The sequence below is a fragment of the Chlorocebus sabaeus genome, chromosome 2, assembly GCF_047675955.1.
Source record: "Chlorocebus sabaeus isolate Y175 chromosome 2, mChlSab1.0.hap1, whole genome shotgun sequence".
NCBI lineage: Eukaryota > Metazoa > Chordata > Mammalia > Primates > Cercopithecidae > Chlorocebus > Chlorocebus sabaeus.
In genome coordinates, this window is record NC_132905.1 from 96,663,296 (window position 1) to 96,688,850 (window position 25,555).

General features: G+C 52.5%; 1 protein-coding gene across 2 annotated transcripts in view; it reads left to right on the forward strand.

Annotated features, from left to right (window-relative positions):
• Window positions 1-25,555, forward strand: part of PDE9A (phosphodiesterase 9A) — a 117,654-nt gene that overhangs the window by 10,924 nt on the left and 81,175 nt on the right. For both annotated transcript variants that reach the window (XM_007969241.3, XM_007969252.3), the window contains exons 2-3: window positions 21,288-21,358; window positions 22,990-23,067. In XM_007969241.3, coding sequence (XP_007967432.3) covers window positions 21,288-21,358; window positions 22,990-23,067 — 149 coding nt within the window. The remainder of the gene's footprint in view (window positions 1-21,287; window positions 21,359-22,989; window positions 23,068-25,555) is intronic.

The window sequence follows — 25,555 nt, forward strand, 5'->3', positions numbered from 1 at the left end:
TGTGTACAAGCCGGGCACTGCGGGCAGCCCCTAGAAGCTGAGAGAGACAAGGCTCCTCCCTGGAGTCCTGGGAAGGAGCCAGCCCCACCCATGCCTCGAGAGCTCAGGCTTCAGGCCTCCAGAACCATGAGAGATAAACCTCTGTGGTTTGATGTCACCCAGTTTGTGGTTTTCGTTATAGCAGCCTCAGGACACTCAGGGAGTCGCCTTGTCAACCCTCATTCTGGCCCTCTGAGGCACTGATTGGCTCTTAGAAGACCCTTCAACCTGCCCTCTGTTCCTCCTCCCCCACCCAGCGACCCCTGGCTACACCCTGCCCAAGGGAGCTCATCAGCGCCCACAGGGACCCTGTGATCCTGTCACCTGGGCTCCCACAGGCCAGCAGTGTCGGGACCTGGACACGTGGCTCCAGCCTTGGTAGCCACGCCCGACCTCGCTCTGCTCCAACAGCTCCCGGCCTCCCCTGCCCCCGCCGGCCCTTGCTGAATATCCCCTCTCCTAGGAAGCCGGATGTGTCGTGTGCAGGTGCCTCTGTGCACTGTAATAACTCCTCACCAGGCACCCCTGGAGCCCAGGATCAAGTCACTCACCTTCCAACTCTGCCCCTGCCCGGAAACTGGCCCGAAGCGGGAACCAGTAACAGTTGTTGAATAATGAACTGGATGCATGCAGCTTACCCATGGGAGGGCGTTGCTCGGCTGGGCCAGGGATGAAGCTTCTCCCGCGAGGCTCCGCAGTCTATGCCTCAAGCTCCTGATGCTGCCCTGGGCACCTCTGCTCAGTGAGGCCCCGTTGAAGTCAGTTGGGGAGGTGGTATGGAAGGTGAGAAGGGAGTCTGAGCACAGGAAATGCTGCCTTCCTGGGGCCCTGTAGAACAGGCTCACCTTCCCCAAGGGCCTTCTGGCCCTGACATCTAAAAAGATGTTTTTTATCAAAGGGGAAAGCAGCCCTGAGGTGGGGGCGTGGCCATCAGGAAGCAGGCGTGGCCATAGCTGAGGGCGTGGTTATCTGTGTAGTGGGCGTGGTCATCAAGAAAGGGCGTGGCTGCAGCAGGAAGGGCGTGGCCATCAGCTCCAGAAAGCCTTTCTTGCTGTCCCTGGACTTGGGTTCTCCTTGTCCAGGAGGATCTCAGCTGGAGCTGCCAGTGGCAGGGCTGGCACCAAAGCACTTCTGAGGTCTCCCCGCCTCCCAGGTGTGAGGCTGCGGGGAAGGAGGGAGGGCAGCTGGCTTGGTTCTGGATGAGCCCATCTGACTCAGCAGCTGGGACCCAGCAGGAGTGCAGAGCAGGTCCTGAAGGTGCCGAGGCCCCACCCGCAGCTCCGTCTCTGCTTTGTGAGGGCTGCACTCCCCCGTGTGCATCTGGCGTCACAAAGGACCACAGGCCCGGCGGCCTCCACAGCAGACACCAAGGCCCTCGCGGTCTGAAGGCCGAGCTCCCAGGTCAGGCTGCAGCAGGGCTGGTTCCCGAGGCCTCTCCTGGGCTGGCGCCTCCTCCCCATGTCCATGGGGGGCCAAGCCTCTGCGTGTCTGTGTCCTCAGCATCTCTTTTTACAAGGACACCTCGTTTGAAAGGCCCGGTCTCCAAATAAGATCATATTGTGAAGTGCTGGGGTCAGGACTACCACATGAATTTTGAGGGGACACAGTTCAGTCCATAGCACCCCCTTTGGGAAGTGGGAATGTCCATCACCTTCCCCATCTTCTGGCCTTTGGAACCCTAAAGTGGGAAAGCAGGAGGGACCCAGAACGACATTGGGTCACCAAGGAGAGCATCGCAGCCCAGAAGGTTGAAAGGCAGCACCAAGATCTTCCACCTGGTGACGGCCAACTCGCCCTCCCGGGCTCCAGGCTGTCCCCACTCCCCCGCCACCCCCAGGATGTTGAGGCGCCTGGTCCCATCTCCCCATTCACTCCCTGTACACAGACTTTGCTTCTTTGTCCTCCAGCCAGGGGGTGAAGGGCCTTCCTGGTGAAACAGCAAACAACCCCAGCATGCTTTGCAGCCTGACCAACCACATGACCAGTTGGAGGTGGTTGGTTGGAGATCACAATAAGGAAGTTGGATGACAGGTCCCCGAAACTTCTAGCAGCCCATAAGCCTATCCATTCAGACACCAAATCCATAGAAAACGGAGAGACAATATACTGATTTTCAAAAGGGAGACATACCCCAGCAAGTGCAGACCAGGGAGGAGGTTGCTGATGTGGCCACAGTTCTTAAACTACTTCATGGATGGGGCACAGTTTTTTTTAAAGGGGGATTTAGAATTCTATTTGGCAGGTGGCATGAAAAAGAGTTTTGAATAGAAACACGCCGCTCCCTCCCAGTTGCCTGCCCGGTATGTTTGTTTTGTGCGCTTGAAACAAAGGAAGAGAGTGGTGAGGATGGAGGGAAAATGAACCAGGAAGAATGAAAACGCTCGGCCTGCTTCTTGGATGGTCTCAGGCTGTCTCCGCTCACAGTAGTCGCAGGTTTTTGGGTTTTATGCAAGTTGGGATCACAACAGGCATCTTACAAGAACCAGACATTACCTTTATTCTAAAAGCCTTGCTGGGCCTTCTTGAAAGGGCTGGCAGAGGCACCCCTTCCCTAGAACCCTGTGGCAAGTGCCCTCCTCCAGACCCCCTGCTGTTTGGTCCAGGACCCCTGCAGTCCTGACTGGGACTACCTTGGCCCTTCTCAAGGGAACCAGCCCAGGACATGTGTTTCTGCACGATGAACCGCCCTTTCCCCACTGCAGTTCTAGTGGAATCTCCCCTCCCTTATCCAATTCCCACTTGGAAATGATGATGATGGAATGGACGATGCCGGCTTACCGAGACATCCAAGTTCTTGGGGTCGAAGTTGGGGAGAGGGATGCACAAAAAGGATTCCACTCTCGTCTGCCTTCCCCCGCCTCCCGGCTGGGCTCTCCCTTTCCCATGGTTTCCTCTATATCTTTTCACCCATGCCCAGCCACACCATTCTCATATACTGCCTTGAAACTGGGCTCAAAGGGGCTGCGTGCTGAGAGAAGGTCCTCTCCCCCAGTGATCCTCCAGAGGGGCTGCCGCCTGGGTCCCCCGAGCACCTCCTACCCCACCCTCCCCATTCCTGCCATGCCCAGGGTCCAGGGAGCCCGGATTCCAGGGAAGGGTGACGTTAGCTCTCACTCGGAGTCCTGATACGGTAGAGACAGACCGAGGCCCTGGGAGAAGTGAGCATGAATTATTAAGACAAGGGTGAGGCCCCAGAGGGGGGCTGGCGGAAGGGTCATGTTCATGCAGCGAGAGTTGCCTCTTGCTTGAACTGGGTGTCCAGGAGTCAAGCAGATTGCAACCGGCGAGAGGCCTTCAGAAATGCCCCATGAGAGTCCTGTGCCCAGAGCTCCGTCTCAGCACACTTCTTGTTCTTCTGGTTCGTCGATTTTTGCATTTTCAGTCCCCTGTGATCCATTATTTATAACAGTGGAGATTGGCCTCAGACACTAGCAGTGAGGAAAACAAAAGCGAAGCTACCCAGAAAACTGACAAGAGTGATGAGCAGAGCCGCCATGACGAATGGACTCTGCGCGGAGGCCCGGGATCCGCGCAGATGCCGGCGCAGGGGAAATGGGCGCTGAAATCCTACCGTGCGGCCAGGCAGCTCTGAGTGTGAACGGGAGGGCTGTTCAGACGGTCTAGATAGCCGTGTCCTGCGCATGAACATCCTCCATGGGCAGAGGAATTCCCCATGGATTATCAGAGCCGCTCCCGCCACCCTCCCACCTCCCGCGCGGGTCACATCAACTCCTTCTGCGGCCTCTGGCCAGCTGCTGAGCCCTCACTGTCTCCCCTCGTTAATGTCTCCTTCACCATCCCCTCCTAAAGTGTCCTCCCAATCGCATACACGCGCTGAGGCTCACCCGGCATCAAGGACTCCCACTGCCTGCGAAAAAGATTCCACCCCTCTTAGAACAGAGGCCAGGGCCGCTGTAGCAAATGGCCATAAATGCCACAGCTTAAAACAACAGAAAGGGATTATCTCACAGTTCTGGAGGATGGAGTCCAAAATCTGAATCGCTGGGCTGAAATCCAGGTGTGGGCAGGGCCCCGCTCCCTCTAGAGGCTCCCAGGGAGATTCCCTGCCTTGCCTCCTCCAGTGCTGGTGGCTGCCCGCAGTTTGGGAATTGCAGCCGCACGACACCACCTTTCTGTGTGTTGTGGACATCCCTGCCTCCCCTGCCTGCGGGGGCTTAGGTATCGCTCCACTTCCCACTGAGTTTCTCTCCACATTTGAATTGGATTAACTCATGCCATGTTAGACAAATGTGCCTCTCAAATCCTTCCACTTAACAGATATTTGTTGAAGGTTCCTGTGTGCTGGGCCCCAGAGAAGGGACGTTAGTTGAGAGATGAATCTTGGGAGGCCATGGCATGCTTCAGAGACTTGGCGTCAGAATGATGACCCACACCCCACTTGGCGGCTCATCTGGGGCCCTGGAATCAGCAGACCGAGGTTGGAACCCAGCAATGGCACATGCTGGCTGTACGTTCTCGGGCCTCAGTTTCCACATGTGACATGGGGATAGGATCTGCCCAGTATACATAAGTGCTCGCCACATCCCAGATAGCTGAGTGTCTCATAGAGGCTCCTGGTATCATGTCCCTGCTGCTGCTCAGCATGGAATGAAGAGGTTCAGGAACTTGCCCACAGTCACGGATAATAAGGGACAGAGCTGGAACCAAGCCTGGGAGCCTGCACACACAGCCCAGTGTGACTGTGCCTTCCAGGGAGAGGCTGGCCCTGGCACCAGGTGGGCACGCCAGCATCACCTTGAAGATGTGCTTTAAGGATCCAAGATAATGTGGGTGCTTCAACAGATGCATGGCAATAAAAGGAAAGGACCATGTATCACATTCATGCACACACACACACTCTCACACACACAGACACACATACACATTCACACTCACACACACATTCACACAAGCACACACACACTTAGACACACACATTCACACACATACACCTACATTCACACATACACACACATTCACACCCACACACACACACGCTTACACATTCACACACACACTTACATTCACACACATTCACGCATACACACATTCACACACATTCACACCCAAACACACACAATTACACGTTCACACCCTCACATACACTTACACACACATTCACACCCACACACACACACTCACACATATTCACACACATTCACACACACTTATACATGTTCTCACACACGTTCACACACACTCACATACACACTTACATTCACACACACATTCACACACATTCACACGTACACACATTCACACACTTATTCACACACATTCACAAACACAATCACATATACACTTACATTTACACCCATACACTTACACATTCTCACACATAGACTTACACACTTTTGCACACACATTCACACACATTCACACACATACACTTACATTCACATACACTTACACACATTCACACACACGTTCACACAATTCACACTCACACACACTTTTGCACATACACATTCACACATATACACACACATTCACGCACACATACACTTGCACATGCACTCATACACATTCACACATAGGCAGTCACACACTAACACATACAGTCACACATGCTCTCACACATTCACACCACATACACAGGCACTCACACACTAACACATACAGTCACACATGCTCACACATTCACACCACATACACATGCACTCACACACATTCACACACACTATCACATTCACACACTCATACACTTACACTATCACATTCACACCTATACACTCATGCACATTCACACACACGCTCTCACACACACACTTACATTCACACGTACACACATTCACACACATACACTCACATTCACACGCACATACACTCTGACACACACACATACACATGCACTCACACATACACTCACACATATTCTCACACACACACACAGAAGCATTAGTTTTCAAGTCAAGATCCTAGCACAGCCCACACCCTGCATTTGCTTGGTGTCTCCTGAGGTCTTTTTCTAGTTATACTTCCCATCCCTTTTCTTGCCATGTATTCCTGAACACATGTTATCTTTGATCCTTAAACCATGACTTAGAGATACAGATGTATGACAAGCTGAGAGATGATGTGAGACTGTTGTTAATTTTTTCTCCGTGTACTAATTACATCGTGGTTCTCTTAACCACAAAGGAAGCGTTCTACTCGTTCTACTCCAGAGAACCGCGCGGAAGCAGTGCGGACAGACTAGCATGACACCTGAGAGGAGCTTCAGGATAACTCCTGTGCTGGGGAGGTTGGGGTCCCGTTCAAGCGGGAGAGGAGGCGTGGGGACAGGTGTTAAAGCTCTGAGTGTGCAGCTGAGGCTTCATGACACTTTCCTCCAGTTCTTGTGTACGTCTGAGCATTTCCATAACAGAGAGGCGGGGGTTTTGTTTTATTTTTTTGTTTTTTAAATAACGTCTTAAATGCCTCTGGCACTGGGGAATCCATGGTAATTTCTGTTGTTGTATATTCTTTTTCAAATGCAATGACCTGAAAAAATATCTCCTAAACTGGAAAAGGAAATAAGGCTAAATACAGATTTTATTTTAGCAAATAGAGAAGCAGTGATTGTCTGGCGGTTAACTGTAATCCATTCTGAGTGTGGCATTATTAAGTATTCTAAAAACAAAAGACCAAACAAAATGAACAATATGTCCAAATGTATATATATAATTTGTAATTAGAGGTAAATTGCAGGTGAATTACAGATATACACAGATGGATGGATAGGTGATTGATAGATTGACAGATGATTTGTAGATAACTTGCAATGTTTCTTCAGTGAACGCATATTTATTTCTTGGGTAAAAAGAAAAAACAATAGAATGTAGAATTTGGGGCTTGGCCTCTTTTAGCTGATTTTTAAAATATTAAACACTTGTAATTATCAAGTGCTGAAAAAGGCAATAGAAAATTCACCTTTTAACTCCCTCAAATATAGGAATTTGCGAATCTGCTAGTGGGTTGGGTTTGGCTGGTCCTGCGGGCCGGTTTGGTCTGTTCCCTCCCCTAGAGAGATCTCCAAGCCCGGCTGAGATGTGCTTGTTTGTCTTGAGGGCAGACAAAGCCTAGCAAAATCTTACAGAAGCCGATATAAAAGCTTAATGCTTATAAAAGCTCTAAAAATGATTCACAATCTAGGATAGAGAAAATAAAAGGAATTTGAATTGGTTTATTTTCCTTTGGGGGAGCCTAAATCAATATTTATTCTGGGTATGCACTCAGAAATATCAGTAATTTGAGAACAAGGCAAACAGGAGCTGCACGTCCCGTTGTGGCCATGAGCCCACCTCGCCTTTGTTCAGACCACGGCTGAAGGTCTGACTTAGGTGCACGCACCCCTGGAGCTGAGGGCCTGGAGCGGGGCCAGGCCGGGCTCTTCTCTCTCTTGTCTGTCCTCGTCTGTGGGAATGAAGATGAACAGCACTCAGGAGGTCCTTTTGAGGACCCAGAGTCCCTGGACTTTTAGGGCGCTTGGCTCTGGTTCCAGCCCGAGCGTGGTCTCTGTCCCTGTTGGTGACTGTGGTTATGGCATAAGCATCATTAGTCACATAACATAAAACCATGGAACGCAAAATTTTGACCACCCTGGTGAACACAGGAGCAAGCTTGGGCACCAGCACCCCCTGAACGCATGCCAAAGGGCAGGTCCAACTCAGTGCTGGGGTGTGGAGGATCCCACCTGGGGCCTGCCTGCAAAGATGTCCCCTTCCCAAGATGCCCTGCCGTGTTTAGAAAAAGAGAAAACTGGCCTAAACCACAGTGAGGTCAAATGGATTGTTTAACCTGTCGAGTTTGGTTTTTTTGTTCATCCGACATGGTTGATCTTATTAACACGTACGTATTTGTATTGATGTGGCTTCCAGCTTCCATCGCACTGTGGATACAGTTGGATGTGGCTGCTAATCAGTGCAGGGCTCAGTAGGTCAGTGAGAGCAATCAGAGCCTGCTGTGTGGTGGCATCCCCGAGTTAAGACAGGCTTTTGTCCCATACTCTGTTGAAACACCCAGAAATGCTGACATGTTGAAGTTAAGGCCACGTGCCTTGGTGCTACTTGCTTGCAAAACAGCCTTTGAAGGGAAAAGGAGGAGGAGGAGGATCCATGAGTTTCAAGGGTCCCCTCCAGTAATCACGGCTGCCACTTAACTGAGTAAGTAATGTGTAGCAGGCCCTCTATCTGCATGACGAATCCTCCTAACATTCCCGTGGGTGAAGTAGGATTTGTCTTGCTTTGCAGCCAAAGAATCAGAGCCTCAGAAAAGTTAAGAACTCTTCCCTGGGTCAAGCTGGTAGGAGGAGGGACTGGAACTGAACTCACATCTCTACCTCCTCTCTTCCTACTCCTCTGCCTTTCTTGCACCTAAAGCAGTGTACAACATCAACAACTGACCAGGGCGATCCTGGAGATAAGAGACAGCTAAATGGCACCGGCCCAGCCAACCCCAGGCCTGCCCAGGTGCAACAGAGCCAGCTAGGAGCATTGGGTAGCAGAAGTCAGTCCGCTGCTTGACTGTTCTCACCTCCAGGCCCACAGCCTCCTCCACCCTGATGGTCTATGAGTCTAGTGCAGCCCTTTGCACAATTTTAGCAACTGAACCCTTTTCCTCACAAAATTGTAACACCATGCTAACATATGAAGCATAGATGAACACTTGAGCAAACCATAATACTTTCTATTATTTCATAAATTTGCATTTGTGGCACCAAGAAGATAATTCATGGGAACCAAGAGGGTTCTTGTGTAAGTTCTGCATTTGGATTTGGGGGTTCGAGGTGACAGCTACAGGCTCACATTAGTGTCTGCATCACTTTGCTTCAGTTTGTCATGGTGGCCCCCAAATCCAGAACCGGCCTCCTCGCTGTGTGAGGAGGGTCCTGCCTGCACCGCTCGGCAGACGTGGGCCAGCCCGGATGGCTGGGCAGCGCTGCTCTGCACCTCGCCAGCCTGCAGGACATCTGCAAGACACTCAGGTCTCAGGACAGCAGTCATGAACGGCCTCACGGACGCTGAGTGGACCTGACCCCAAAGAGAATGCGTCGTCCTTGAATGTGTTGATATTTAGGTTATTACACAATGAGTGTGTTGCTTTGCAATTCGTGTCTAAGAGAGTTAGAGCAGAGGTACTTATAGAAACGAAGAAATGAAATCGGAATCCATGCTGACAGATTCCCCCTCCCTAAACCTTGCTCAAGGCAACACAGGTGACCAGGAGCAAGTACCAGCTGGCCTCCTGCTGGCGTGGTCTGAGTGGTCCAAGCGGGGCCCCTGCCCAGGCTCACTGGACTCTCCTGGAGCCCGCAGACACCACACCCTTCCTCATCACTGAAAACTCCACTTCCACAGTGTAGGAGATGCATGGATCTGAGGGCCAGTAGGAAGTGCTGGATCTTTAGACTTTTTTTTTTGTTTTTGAGACAGGGTCTCCATCTGTGGTCCAGGCTGGGGTACAGTGGTGGGAGAAATTCTTTCACACTCCGCCGAGTCCTGGCCCTTGGAGAGTGAGGCCTGGCTACAAGGCTTCTTCTCAGGACTCCGTGTGACTCTCAGGATGGAAGAACAGGGTGGGGGCTGCTCCTCTCCTCCCTCCCTCCAGCCCCTGGCCTTTGTAAAATGGCTCCGCCTACGCTCCTGTGGTCAGTGCAGAGCCATGGAGGCCTCTCCCCTTCCCTTCCCAGGAGGGGCCCCGCCTTGTCCTCCGCTCCGGATTCTGTTTGTCCTCCCCCAGGTCCTCTCTGCTGCCTCCCATTGCCCCATTTTCTCCAGGAACCTCCCTCTCCTGCACCAGCCCCTCTCCTACCCCGCAGACACACACTCTTTACATTCGGATTTCTGTCCTCTGGTTAACTGGCGTTTAATTTTCTCAGCTGCTTGGCTTAATGCCAAAGAGTGTTCTTCCAAATAAAAATGGTAAAGACCTTTTTTCTCCCATGAGAATTTTATGTAAACGCCGTGCAGCATGCTCGTAGGCTGATTCTGTTATCATTTTCTAAGCTCGGCTTCCAGAGCTACAGAACTTTTTTATTGGTTATAAAAACCCCACATAATCAGTGCAGAAATTTTGAAAAATGCAGAACAGTATCAGGGAGAAAATAATTCATCCCCCACTCCAGAGAAAACTGCCGTTAACCCCGAAGCACCACAGTTGCTGGTGTTCTCATGCAAGTGTGCATTTAGGAGTGTGTGTGTGAGTGTGTGTGTGGCTTTCTTCTACACAAGTCCGCATCCTGATCATTTTCACTCAGCATTACATCAGCAGCAGTTTCCAATATAGCATTAAATTGTCTTCAAAAACATGATTCTAAAGCCTCTATAAAGTTCCATCATGGAGGCTCACTAAAATGTAATCACTTCATTGTTTATGAGCTACTCAGCTTCATTCCATTTCTCCGCAGTGAATAATCCAGAGGAACATGCTCAGTGCGCGTCTTTGCTTGCAGCAGGGCAGTGCAGAGCACTGGTTTGGGTATAAATCCAGGGGTGCTATGGGGATCAGATGACCTTGTTCGTGGAAAGCACCAGAATGGCGCCTGGCACTTAATAAATGCTCTTATTTTTATGTTTATCTTCATTATGTCCCTAAAAGCCATTCCTGGAAATGAGACTCTGGGTCAAAGGGCACAAATAAACCGCCAACCTGCTTTCCAATGGCGCTGTGCCCAAACGGCGCCAGCCCGAACGGCGCCAGCCTCACCGCCTCTGGGTTCGCGCCGCTGCTTCATCTCAGATACTCTCTTGAAGATAAGAGAGTCCCGTGCAGCTGTAAGAAAGACAATGGAGAGATCTGTGTACCCTCCACCTAGTCTCCCCCACTGGGAATGTCGTGCAAAATTATGGCCCAGTCTTACAACCAGGGTATTGACAGTGAACAAGCCCCCATCTGATCCAGATCCCCCAGTTGTACTTGCTGATGTGGGTTAGATATTTGTCCCCGCCAAATCTCATGTTGAATTGGTATCCTCAGTGTGGGAGTGGGGCCTGGTGGGAGGTGATTGGATCGTGGGGTAGGTTTCTCACAAATGGCTTAGTGCCACCTCCTTGGTGCTATCCTTGATATAGTGAGTGAATTCCTGCAAGATCTGGTTGTTCATCTGTGAGGGTGGAAGGCATCTCCTCTCTCTCTCAACACACACGGGTGTGCACGCCTCCCTTCATCACGTGATATGCCTGTTCCTGCTTCGCCTTCCACCCTGAGTGAAAGCTCCCTGAGGCCTCCCCAGAAGCCCAGTGATGTCGGTGCCATGCTTATACAGCCTGCAGAACTGTAAGCCAATTAGAAATTGGCCTTATAAATGACCCGGTGTCAGGTATTTCTTTATAGCAATGCAAGAACAGCCTAATGCACTGGTACTCACTTGAGCATGTGTACTTAGTTCTGCACAATGTTCTTGCCTGTGTAGACTCTTAAATCCACAACCACAGTCACAGTCTAGAACATTCCATCACCACAAGGCTCCCTCTTATAACCACATCCCCTACCTGTACCCATTTCCAACACCCCATCCCTAACTCAATTTCCAGCACCCTGTCCTGGTGAACATGAATCTGTTCTCTCTCTCTTCAATTCTGTCATTTCAAGAATATTATATAAATGGGATTACACAGTATGTAACCTCCTGAGATTGGCTTTTTTCAACTGGCATCATTCCCTTGAGATCCATCCAAGTGGCTGTGTGCACCTTTTCCTGGCTGAGCCGCGTTCCATGTTGTGGGCGGACCCCAGTTTAGCACTGGCCCATGGGAGGCTGTCCGGCTCGTCTTCAGTTTCGGGCAGTGCGAGACCTTCTCATGGTTGTTAGTGTGATTGTCACTGGTATTTGCCTTCCATGTCTTGGAGGCCAATGTGGCTGCTCTTAGAAATCAGCACTCCTTATTTTGATTCGGTGGAAGATTTCTGATGTCAGTTTGACATTTATAATTAATAAACATCATCATGAAATTACAAGAGTAAATAAAAATACGAGGCAGGGTGAAATGTAAGATGCTCGGGAGGCTGAGATCAGCAGCCGTGTGAATACAGCAGGGCGGGCACCAGCAGTCAGCTCCACGCGGCCTGGCGTCCAGCCTCATTAACCAGCCGCCCTTGGGGAGGAGCAGAGCCCGCTCTTCCCTCCTGGGGAAGGGCAGTGTGATGGAAAGACGGGCTGCAGGGGCTCAGTGTCTCTCCTGCAGGGGCTCAGCATCGTGCTTTGTGCATGCCCGGGCTCTCATCTTCAGCCCTAGCCACTTAAAACCACTTGGGGGGAAAGATTGTAGAATAACTATAATGAGGACAATTTCGCTCCAGATCCGTTATTCTAAGTTCAAAGAAGCTCTGTAAAAATTGTTGCTAAGGCAATTGAATAAAGAATTTCAGCCGATGTAAGCGGTAACAGCAAGACAATGAACATAATTGCACGTTTTACAACAACCAGTCTCAAAGTACGACTTCCCTGACATAGATATGTTTTTAACGATTTTGAAAGGTAACACAGACATGTTCAGGGATTTGGAGAGGCAACTAATGCCATCCTGGTTTACCAGCTTTATGGGGTCATCTCCCTGGTGAAAAAGACTACAACCAGCTTCACAGAGAGGGTGCTGTCTTAGGAAGGCACCTCCAGCTGTCCCCGTGACTCGGCCCCTAAGCGTTTCACACCAATACTGTTCTTTTTTGACGGTGCTGCTGCTTTTCTTTCCCCAGCCTATCATGCTCAACTCAAACCTCAGTTGCCATCCAGTTATCTTTTTTTTTTTCTTTTCTTGAGATGGAGTCTTGCTCTGTTGTCCACGCTGGAGTGTAGTGGCACGATCTTGGCTGACTGCAACCTCCATATCCCGGGTTCAAGTGATTCTCCTGCCTTAGCCTCCTGAGGAGCTGGGACTACAGGCGCATGCCACCGTGCCCGGCTAATTTTTGTATTTTTAGTAGAGATGGGATTTCACCACCCTGGCCAGGCTGGTCTCGAACTCCTAACCTTGGGTGATCCACCCACCTTGGTCTCCCAAAGTGCTAGGGTTACAGGCGTGAGCCACAGAGCCTGGCCTAGTTATCTTGTTTGTCCAGGAATTGGAGCATTTCTAGGTAGCACCACAAATGTCTGTGCAAGAAACCCACAATTTCCAGTGGTCATTGACTTTGTGCCAATCCAAACTAGAGTCTGACAAACCCAGCAAGAAATGTTCATGGCAGCTGCAAGGAAGTGCCTCAAACAGAAATAGAAAAATGAACCAGGGTCTGCTCTTCCCTTCCGGGTGTGGAATTGATGGAAGCCGACTCAACACAGAGCCCTGGGAGCGTGAGGGGCTTGGTGGGATCTCTGCTGGCTGCAGATCTCTGCTCTGTTATTACCAGCCCTTCTGCCTGGCTCCTAATTGCTCCGAAGAGGGGATAATTTTCTCAGCAGCCATTGCCAGCCACATTTGGACTGAATAGATGCTGAAATGGCAAGGGTAAATGGGGCAGAGACAGTGAGAAGTCATTTTCTATCTGGAGCCCAAATAAAAGCGCTAGACCAGTGCTTCCTCCCACTCTCCTGCCTGGCCCCTCTGCAGCCTCAGTGCCCTTCTGAGAGCTGCCTGCCCCAGTAGGAGGCCAGGCTGGGACCAAGGATACCCAGTTCTGGGTAACCGTCTTCACATGGCTCCTTGGACAACCACCTTAAAGAAGGGAAAGGCAAGAAGCAGAAGGAAAGCAGAGGCTGGACATTGGAATCAGTCTTTCTTTAAACTAAAAAAAGTTTTCATGTATGTGAAAGCGTATGTGAATTTGAAGTCGTATGTGGAAGGGGCTATATATCCGTCAATGCATGCTCCAAAAATCAGAACCGATGGACAGCAAACAGCATCAGATGTGCAGCCAGCATTCTTCCAGCAGCCCCCGGGGGAAACAGGTGCGGCAGCCAGGACCATCTGTGGGACAGGGACAGGCGAGCATGACAGCAGGTACCACGGATCAGGGTGCACAGATAGGGCTGGGGGAGGCAGCATGGTGGAGCAGCCACTTCCCCTCGGCATGGCTGCGCTGGAGCCCAGTGGACTCGCGCTGATCAGAAGGATCCTCCACTAGAAGGATCTCACCAGGCAAGTCCCCTCCAAACTGTAGCATGCAGGTGCCTTGGGCTTCATGCTGCACCTTCCAGATAAAAACACACAGGTGAGCTGCCAGAGCTGGAGTCCCGTGGACCTCAGAGATCCAGGTCACGAGGAGGGGGCCGCGCTGCACCAGGACACGTTCACCGAGGTGAGCCCTGGTTCCTCCCCACAGGCCGCGGGCGAGGAAGTGTCGATGCCAGGCTGGCTCAGTAGGTGGAAGAACCTTCCGGAATGCCCGCCCGCAGGCTGCTGCTGGCATCGAGTCTGTGTCCTATTTTCCATTCAGTGCATGCATCCTCCAAGTACGATTTCCACTGGGAACCCTGAGCCGCCTCATCCCTCGCTCCATCTCCCCTCCCTCCCGCACAGCTCACACTGCAATCACGCCTCGCGGTCAACGGCTGGAGTCCTGGTGGATTGCTGCTCCGGGGCTCTCGTAAATCCCTTTACTTGAGCCTTGGTTTTACAGGAAGACCATGAAGCACCCCCCAGGAGCTGGAGCTCCTCCTTCTGGACCCAGAGCCTCTTCTCAGCCTCACGACGAGGAGACCCGGTCATAGAGCTGTTGCCCTGGCCTGGGCTCCAATCCCTCCTCCGGCCCAGCCTCACCCTGCAAGCAGCACCATGTGGGGCTCAGAAGGGGGAACTTGAGGGACCCTTCCTGCAACCCCCCAATAAGCCTTTCCACGGAGAGCCCAAGAGGAGACAGGAGAACACTCTGTTTGATAAAATAGAGTCAAATTCAGGAAGACGCCTCTGGAACTGGAATGGAAATGACTCAGCCCCCGCCCATGAGAGACCCTTCTGTCCTGTCCCTTAACCCAGAGGTCCTGGGCGTGGGTTTCCCAGCCCCCTCGAGGCCGGACCCTCAAACTCCAGCCCTGTTTCTTCTAAGTGTGCCAGTTAAGATGCTTCTCACGGCAAGAAACAGACTCTTTTTCAAGCCAGTTCAAGAAGATCTGCGCTGCTGCGGAGGCCGATGGGTGTGTGGAGCAGGCTCAGGGAGAGACTGTTGTAAGGAGACTGAGGGGTCTTCAGAAAAATCCCCAGGACCTGGGGTGCCAGGAGCCTGGGCGGGCCTGGGCTGTCACAGCCTGCAGCCCCTCCGCTCCCTCTCACAGTGTCCGCTGCCCCCGTGCTCGGGGCCCCTGCCCGTACCTTCTGGAGCTTCTCCCTTTGACTTCTCAGGGTCCCAGTGTGGTCAGCCTGGCCCCAAATCCTTGCGACCCTGGCTCACTGACAGTCGTCACCAGCTCCGTATCTCTCAGTAAAAGTTCCCGCAAAAGAGTGTGATTGGGAGCTGGCCATGGGGGCTTAAGGCGGCCCCCTGCTCCAGTCCCCTTGGCTGTGGAGACAGGGCAGGGTCAGCGGGAGGCAAGGCATGTGCGGGACAGCCGGCCGGCAGAGGTCCCGTGTGCTGCCATGGGTGCAGGGTGGCCACTGTGACCCTGGGTCTCCCTCCTGGATCCCCACTTGGAAGGGGTGACCTAGAGGGACTTTTGTCAGAAGGACCCCCACCCAGCCAACCTGACTGATGGGGCCATCAGCTTGACAACAGGCGTGGTGGCAAGGCAAGAAGGTACAACCCACCAGAGCCCCGGGTCCCCTGTGCCCTCCTGCACTGCCTGACGGGGTTGGGCCACAGCCGTACCAGCCGTGAGCTGAGCCAGGAATCCAGTCAAACCATGTGCCTGAGTGACCCGTAGCTCTGTCCCTTCTCTGGATTAACTGCTGATCCACCCCAACAAGCAGCAGGTCTGTCTTGCTGCGAGCACACCGCTTGCAGACCTGTTCCCAGGCCTCCATTCCCGCCTTTCTGAAGGTCAAAGCAGCGCCCTCCCCAAGAAACAGTGGGAACAGAGGAACCAGGTGTTCGTTCTTCCCAGCTCCGGAAACCCTGCAGATTGTGCACTCGAATTCCTGCTGAAATAACAGTGGGTGCCAGACAAAAGGTGGCGAAAAGTTTTTCCAGGTACATTTGTTCACTCAGAGACCTCCTAGAGACTTGTGTGAAAATCACAGAATTTGCAACCAGTGGGGACAGTGAGATTCATGGCAACTGAAATGATATAAAATTGAACGTTGTGTCAAACCAGTAGTGTTCTGTGTAATTCTTTTCAAACCTGTCATTTCACTTACTGCTTCTCACAGCCCCAAGAGGCAGGTGGAGTTGATGCCGTCAACCCTATTTACAGAATGGTCAACTGAGGCTCGTCCTGGTTATGTGATGCCCACAGGGTTGCAAGAGAAGCCAGGGACAAAAGGAGTCACTGGTTAACCAAAGGGCTTCCTGTTCTCAAATCCACTGCTCCTTCCATTACATGGTGTCTAGAAGGAGGCTCGTTTGGATATAGACATTAAATAACCTGGAGGTCAGTGTATGTTGTGGTCAAGCGTGTGTGGTCCGCAGCCGGTGGCCCGAGATGCAGTCCTGATGTACACTTCTGGCTGGGCACGTGGGAGCTACACACATCTCTGTGTGCCTCAGTTTCCATGTGTAAACATCTTAGACTAGCACTTGCCTGTGGTTGGCACCTGGTGAGTGTCAGCCTTCGCTAATGCAGGCAGCATGAGGGCGTCCAGACGGTGACGTTCCAGCTGACTTTCCCAGGTCTCAGCTGATTATGAAGAGGCATCAGTTTCCAGCGGAGGAGCCACCCTCTGTCTCATCATTTGTTTCTCTCGTCTTGCTTTAATATCACAGCACTGCCAGTCAAACCGCACAAAAGGATTTGTGATGACTTGCCATGCATTCTCGCGAACTCCAGCCCTGACTTGCCTGCAAGCCAGGAGGCAACATAAAACCTTCATTTTTCCCTTAATCTTGCTGGCTCTGCATCTCATTTTCAAACTTCATTTTATCAGCTTTTTTTGCGCTATTTGTTTCTGGGTGAAGGATTCGCAAAATTATTCAGCATGTGGTCAGGCAGCCCTATGGCCTCCTGACGAGGCAGCCTGGGGGTCCTCCTGTGGTCTGAAGCTGCAGCCAGGCTGGCCTCCCACAGTCAGGAGCAGCATCAGGCTGGGTGCTTCTCACACCAGCGAGGAACACGACTGTCCGAGCCCCCATCCCTAGGGCTCACGCCTCATGCCCAGACTCGCACCCGCTTTGGAACCGCTGGAGACGAGTGAACAGCAAAAGCTGAAGTCATGCCTCTCATCCAGATCTAAAATGACCGTGTGTCAAACATTTTTACCGAAATGATGAATTGAATGGGAACTGGTAAGAAGGTGCAACTAGTTCAAAAGAGAAATCCAAGACCCCTAAATGTGTAAGGAGTGCAGGAATGTTGAAACAGACTTCAAACGGATGCAGCTGTATTCTCCAGTGGAGACAGCCAGTGTCAACTTCCGTGCTTATTCCAAATTTCCTCATAGCCTCCCCACCTTTTGTCCAACATAGTCTCAAAGAGAGATTATTCTGGATGGCAGAATAAGGCTGGTCCCCCTAGGTGTGGCATCATTGCTTGGTGGCAAGAGTGCCACCATGCCATACAGGCCTTTTTCGGTTTGTTTTGCTGGAAGACCTCATAGTTGTACTTTAAAAGCCTCTGTTATTTGCTATCCTGAGGTTAGGAAACCAAACACAAAAAGCTGTCCTCCAGATTTCACCTGCAGTACTTATAAATTTGATAAACCCCTCTCTTCTCAGGGGCCCCATGATATTCCAAAACCCTGGCCTACCAGAGTGCAGCCTTTTTTCCCAGCTTGGAGGCTGCGACCCTGCGAGCCCCTCCCCTTCCCCAGGGGACTTTGTGGGCGTGGATGCTGCACAGTCACTCTCGGCCCCTTAAGAGTGGTCACAGCCCAGCAAATAAGTGTCGTTCTCACACACGTCTTTCAGGCCCAGACTCGGTTGCATAAACCTTCCCCAATTATATCCTGGCAAGAAGGAGGACAGATCCTTCCGGAACCTTTGCAGATATTGCCACAAAAAGTAAAGCCTTCCTAAAAGTTTGAATTTGGGGAGGAAGGAGAGCAGATGGTGAAAATCAGATATCACTTAAAAATTACTCATTTCAGTTTACAAAAAATCTAGGTCGTTAAAGGTTACTGATAGCTTGAGAAGACAGGGAAAGGGCTTCCTGACAGAGCCGGAAAGTCCAACAGTGCAACGACACGCATGATGCCAAAAAGTAAAGCGTTCCTCACTCGTTCCACTCAGGGGTCCGTAACGGATTCTCCACTGGCTCCTGGGTTGCAGGCTCATGAAGCCGGATGTTCCTCAACTGAAGAGAGCCCTGGAAGCCCTGGGCAGCCCACTGGCAGGGTCCGAATATCATCCGAGCAACGCCATCAGAAGCTGTCCCCAGGAGTCTGTGCTTGCGGGTCAGTCATTGGAGGTGCTTACTGCGGTCCTTTTCCATGGAGCTGGAAGCTTCTGCATTGAATCACAAGCTCTGGCCTCCGGCTGGGTGCAGAACCTTCTGGGGAGGCATCGGAGTTAAAGCGTCTATAGATGACAGCCACCCCTTTTTCGGCCCATTTTACAGCAGAGGAAATTTAGGTTCAAAGAAGTTGAGTTGAGGGTTCCAGGAGTGAGAAGCAGTCAAGGATCCCCCGGGCCACCTGACCTCACGCCCTGACCCCATGCTCCTGAGATGAGGAAGCTCCAGGCCCATGAGCCCAGTGCCCTTGGCAAAACCACTTACCTTCTGAGTAAAGTCAGACGAGCGTCCCCGGTCCCAAGAGACTGTGATTCCATAATCACCCTCCCCTCACCTTTTGAGATCTTGCTGGTAGGTGCACCCCCTTCAAGCCAGTCCCAAGAAGCCATGATTTGAGTTCGTCTTGCTAGATGTGTCTTGAGAGAATTTAACTCCAAGATCATCCCCCATGCACTCCGAGGGGCTGGGACAGGATGTGGTGCCTTCGTGCGCACAAGGAGAAGCGCCCAGTGGGGAGGGTGGGGTGAGGACTTTATCAAGGGGTCATTTGCTGTGGCCGCCCAGGTTGGAGTACAGGGACCACAGGGCCCCCCGCCTCCTGCAGGACTACCCCTCTCATCTGAGGGAGACACAGTAGAAACACATCTTTGAGCAGTGGCTTCTAATCCAAGAAACCCAGTAGAAGTTAACGCAGATTCCCGGGGCCCAACTCAGACCCACTGCGTGGGAATCCCTGAGCTGGGGCCAGAGGCACACTCTGAAGAACACCAAGCTCCTTAGCCGGCCCCTTGCAAACTGCATCCTGCTTCTCCAGAAGCTCCAGATCCAGAATGTTTACAGAAAGAGTCCTTCTTGCCTTCCTCTTCTTCCACCCCTGCCCTCTGCAGACTGGGGTCTGTAGACCCCCAAAGTAAGCCCGCCACACCAGGAGAAAGGGAGTTACACAGGGGCCCACATGGGAACCACTTTTTGTCCTGTCTTGGTAGGAAAATGGCCATGACCCCAGCCCGGGCTCTGCCACGAAACAGCTCCACAGCATAACCTGGGAGACCACGGCGTGGACTGTGACTCGGGCTGAGGATGGTGTCGTGGTGGAAGTGAGGGTCTGGCACCCGGCCAAGCGCAGGACTCCTCGGCAGTGGGGTTGGGAGAAGCAGCTTCTGCTTGCGAAGCCGGGAACCAGGACACAGGAGGAGAAGCACATCCCGGAGGAGGGAGCTCTGGGAGGAGCCAGCAGAGTTCTGCAAAGGAGGATGTGGGGAAAACGGCAAGACCAAAGTGGGGGCTGCTGAAGGGGCTACTGCACCCGTACAAGCATGGCCAGGACCGAGCTGCGTAGGCAGCCGGGGATACAGCCGATGCCACAGACGTCAGGAACCACGCAATGACACAGGCCACCTTTGACCGACCATTACCCCTGGGACAGATACCAGTGGGGATAACGGGCAAGGCGAGGTGCTGTTTACTGTCTTATTGTTGCCAGTTCAGCAGCCCACAGGAAATGGTGTTAGTCACAGAAAAAAAAAAAAAAATCCCTTTTCTATATTTCACTGTTTCTAAGTAAAGAAAAAAGAAAACTAATCTTAGCTTTAAAAAAAAATGGTGCGCTGGGCACCGAAAAATAACCATCTTCCCAGGCCTGCGTTTCCCCCACGCCAGGGACTTGTGCTGGAAAGAAAAGCTGCATTGGCAGCCAGGAGCCAGGGAAACTGTCCAGGGAGGCATCCACCGCGATGAAGGCGGGGCCTGGGCGTGGCCTGTTCCATGCTCTGCCAGCCCTGGAGAAGCCCCACCCTCACCGAGCTCGAAATGCCCCCTCCCTGAGAGCCGAGACTCCTCCCTGAGAGCCGGGACCACTTGGACAAAAGATGTGGATGCCAACCCGGTGTTTCCACCGCAGCCCGGATGGTACTGGGGGGTGAGCGAGGCCATCCCGTGCAGAGGTCCTGTTACTCTGCAGGAGCCAATTTCACTGCGGGCGTCCAGGATCCTCAGCGGTTCTGTCGTGATGTGATTCCCCTCTTTGACTTCATCATTTAGCTTCTGTCCCTCAGTCCCCAAATACCGAAAGGCATTCTTTTTTTTCTTTTTTTTTGAGATGGCGTTTCACTCTTGTTGCCCAGGCTGGAGTGCAGTGGCGCGATCTCGGCTCACTGCAACCTCGGTCTCCCAGGTTCAAGCGATTCTCCTGCCTCAGCCTCCCAAGTAGCTGGGACTACAGGTGCCTGCCACGACGCCCGGCTAATTTTTTGTATGTTTAGTAGAGATGGAGTTTCACCATGTTGGCCAGGCTGGTCTGGAACTCCTGATCTCAGGTGATCTGCCCGCCTCAGCCTCCCAAAGTGCTGGGATTACAGGCGTGAGCCACCGCGCCCGGCCTTTTTTTTTTTTTAAGTTAATGAGCTTGAATTTTATTTTATTTACAGAATGGCCCCCATGAGATACTTGAAGACCTGGTGCCCACCGAGTGTTGACCCCAGGTGGTCAGTCCTGCCTGGCCCCTTCCAAGGGATGCACCATCTCCATAACTATGTCACCGACAGGCGTGTGGGCAAGGGGAGGTCGCTGTATTTTTCGCATCTCTTTCCACTGAACGCAACAATGACATTTTTCACCACTCGTATATATCAACCAAATGAAAAGATGAGCCTGTGACTTTCCAGTGCCTAGGGTCACAGTTTTTCTTTTCAAAATGAACCTTCAGGTTGGAGCCGGAGCAGAAGCACATGGCCTCTGACGTCTCCAGGGAGACCCGCCGCCCTCGCTGCCGGCTCACTGCGCTTCTGTTTTGCAGGTGATCTTCAGCAAGTACTGCAACTCCAGCGACATCATGGACCTGTTCTGCATCGCCACCGGCCTGCCTCGGTGAGTGCGCTGCCGGCTCTGCCTTTTCAGGATGCCTGGGAGGGGCAGGAAGAGGCGCAGAAGGGCCCGAGGGACCCGCCTGCTACAAGGGGCTCTTTGAAATCAATCAATGTGCAGAATCCCAAAGGAGGCTCCGCGCCCTCCGGGTCTCTCTTCCTGCACAAGTGATGGCCGTGTCCACACGGAGGAAACCATCCGGCTGAATTAAACAGAACCGCCTCCAAGGGGTGTGGGTTTTTCTGCTGGGCGTGGTGGCTCACGCCTGTAATCCCAGCACTTTGGGAGGCCTAGGTGGGCAGATCACCTGAGGTCAGGAGTTCGAGACCAGCCTGGCCAACGTGGTGAACCCTCCTCTCTACTAAAAATACAAGAATTAGTCGGGCGTGGTGGCACGCACCTGTAATCCCAGCAACTTGGGAGACTGAGGCAGGAGAATTGCTTGCACCCTGGAGGCAGATGTTGCAGTGAGCTGAGATCATGCCATTGCACTCCAGCCTGGGCAGCAGAGTGAGACTCCACCTCAAAATAAATAAATACATACAAAAGAGTGTGGGTTTTTTCCTCTCACTTCTTCATTCACTTTTGGAGAAAGCGGGGTCACTGTGTGTGAGTTTGGTCCCCAGCCCCACATCACCCATAGGTGCCTTTTCTGCCCAGGGGGCTTGACCCAGATCAATACTGGGCGAAAAGCTGACTTCAGAAATGGGTTGAAAAGACCAGTGATCTGCCTTATCGAATCCTCAGAGTCCCCCAGGAATTAATGTCCTAAATCAACAGTGTGTTCCAACCAGTGGATTTTCTAATTATCAGCAAACTTTCTGATTATAAAGGGTGAGCAGCAGTAGCTTTGGCTCGAGGATTAACTTTAAAGTTAGGACGGAGGTAGAGAAGGGCAATTGAAGTTTTTCACAGACAGGTGAGAAAATGGAGATGAAATTACATGTCTGAAAGTGCAGCAAATGGCAGTTTTAGCAACAAAAGTAGCCCATGGTCTGGGGCATCGTTGGGCACCGTATGTGAAGCACTGTGCCGATAAATAAATAAATATATAGACACATTATTCCATAGAGCATCCCTAGGATTCGCGTATCGCCTCTATTGCACAGATTTTAACAACTTACCACTGAAGATCAGAGAGTAACTTGGTCGAGGTGACACAGCGTGCAAGAGGTCCCAGAAGATGTGAGGTTGGAGGAAGACTCATCCTAACCATTTAAAACGATTTTGTAGGAGACAGTTGTGCAGTTCAGATGGACTCCCAAAGGTACTGGAAGTGGAAAGACAAAACTATGAATTCATCATCTGCTGATATAAATGTTAGTTCCTATTTTACCACAGGTTTTTAAAAAAAAATCTCCCAACTCAAAAAAGCAGACTAGCTCCAATTCCCATTTGAAAGTATTTCAGCACCTGCACACACTTAGGGTTATACACAGCTGCTTCATTTCATTTACAAACGGAATCTCAAAGGCTTGGGGACAGCCTCCCACCCTTCCCATCCTACCGCACTTTGGCCAGGCTGGTCCTGGGACTGTCCTGGTTGTCTCAGGGCTCTGGCCCCATGTGTACATTCAAGTGTACATCCCAGAGCACGCTGTGGGCAAAAACACGGGCTTGGGTGTGTTTTCCAGGAACACGACCATCTCCCTGCTGACCACTGACGATGCCATGGTCTCCATCGACCCCACCATGCCCGCGAATTCAGAACGGTAAGAGGCTCCGGCCATGTTCCTCGGGGTGTGTCTGGCACTTCTCTCCTTGACATGGGAGGCTTTCTATGATTTTGTAAATGTGCTTCTGCAGAAAGGTGTGAATTGACAGCAGAGATGGAGGGCGAGGGTAGGAGCGAGTGTGAAGGAGTCTTGACTCCTCGTGTTCCCCTGCAGAGGAGCTGGGCACGTTCCAAGATAACAATTGCAGCCATGGCTCTGCACCTGCTTCTCAACAGGAGGAGGCATTGTACAGAGGGGAAACTGAGGCCCAGGAGGGTGAGCCGAGAGCTGCAGAGCCAGGCCCCGGGATCCCCACATTAACCCCAGGAAGGACTGCGGGAGATTCCCTACAGAGCCCCTGGGGACATTTCGTGTTTACCCACTTGGGGCTGGTCTCTGTGTTCATAAAGTGATGCCTGTGGGAGGGTCTATGCACAAAAGGGGCAGGGATGAGGGAGGCCCAGGAAGTCAAGAGGAGAGGCCACTGAAAGGCTCCATGAATGTCTGTGACCTAGGTCAAGCCAGCGGTGTGTGGCCCAAGAAGGACACGGAGCAGGGGCTCTCAGGTCAGTGACCTGCCCCTGTGCCTGGTGACCCGGGGAGACCCCAGCAGCCTCCACTGCTCTTTGTGGCTGGGCAAAGTGGAACTTAGATTTTCTCATGAGGCGAGGGAGCAGGTGAGCTGGGGCGTGCGACCTCAGGACCCCTCTCTGGTGTCCTCTGTTCCTCCCAGATTGGGGTCTCTGAGCCTCCAAGGGACTCAGTAGATGCGATGGGACACTTGTCAATCTGGTCATCAGGGTGTCCTGCCCAGCTGACCCATGGCCAGCTCTAAGCCCACAGGAGAAAGTGCATGTCAGGGAGACCCTTGTGTCAGCGAGGCCCCAGTGGACGTGGCCAGCGCCGTCCTCCTCAGTGAGGCCCCAGTGGACATGGCCAGCACCGTCCCACTCAGTGAGACCCCGGTGGACGTGGCCAGCGCTGTCCTGGTCAGTGAGGCCCCAGTGGACATGGTCAGCACCGTCCCCCTCAGTGAGGTCCCAGTGGACGTGGCCAGCCTCATCCCCCTCAGCGAGATCCCAGTGGACGTGGCCAGCGCCGTCCCCCTCAGCGAGATCCCAGTGGACGTGGCCAGCGCCGTCCCCCTCAGCGAGATCCCAGTGGACGTGGCCAGCACCGTCCCCCTCAGTGAGGTCCCGGTGGACATGGTCAGCCTTATCCCCCTCAGTGAGATCCCAGTGGACATGGCCAGTGCCGTCCCCCTCAGTGAGGCCCCAGTGGACATGGCCAGCGCCATCCCCCTCAGCGAGGCCCCAGTGGATGTGGCCAGCGCCATCCCCCTCAGCGAAGTCCCAGTGCCCAGTGGATGTGGCCAGCACTGTCCTGGTCAGTGAGGCCTTGGTGGGCGTGGCCAGTGCCATCCCCCTCAGCGAGGTCCCAGTGGACATGTCCAGAGCTGTCCTGGTCAGCCGTCCTCCCTGTCACCTTGAGGCCTCAGCCGAGCTCCTCCCATCTGGCTGTGCCCATCAATCTCCCCCCTGCCCTAGCCAGGATGCCCGTCTTCTGCTCCACACCGTCTGGCTCTGACTCTTGGCTTCCAGACTCCCCGGAAGGTGCAGTTAGAGCTAATTGGCTCCCCGGAGACTCCAGTGAGCATGTTGTCAGCCTCACCGGGGACCAGCTCCAGCCTGGGGGGTCTCGCTCAGAAGTGAAGTCACTGAGTGACCCGTCCTCCAGACACCCACAAGACTAAAATGTTCTCTCAGAGGGGATTTCACAGAGACCAGCACCTTGTCCGTGCCAGCTGGGTCTCTGAGAGAAACCGCTTTGTTTTCCTGAACTCATTTGAAACAGCATGCAGAGACATTTAAACTGGGCGGGAAATAGGAGAAGCCCGCCTTGACCCTTCTAATTCTCTGGCCCCAGGTGCCTTATTAACAAGGGAAAGTATCAGACACACCAGACAAAAGCCCTCCTGAGCCCAAAGAGCCCAAATGTCTGGAAGCTCTCTGCTGAGATGCCACAATGCATGCCTTTCTGATAAAGAGACAGCGACAGATGAGGTACCATGATGTGGACATGGCAGTGGACATGGAGAGGGGAGCAGTGGAGATGGAGAAGATGGAGGTGGACGCAGATGAGGATGTAGATGGAGAAGATGAAGATAGACATGGATGAGGATAGAGATAGATGCATAGGGTGTGGATCTAACCGGGTATGGGTGCTGCAGAAACAGATCTAGACACCAATGTGATGTGATCTAGATAATGCGACTCTGGGAATAGAAAGAGCTACGGATACCCTAGCTATGATTGTGGGTGTGGATATCGGCATAGACATGGTGGGGAGGAGAGAATAGACTCTCCTCTCTCATTACAAACTGATCGTGGCTGGGGGTGGCACGTGCTGAGATGTGGCTGTATTTGTCCCCAGGCTGGTGCCTGCATCCTCCTGCACCCCTGTCTCCTTTGTGCCTTCTTCCATT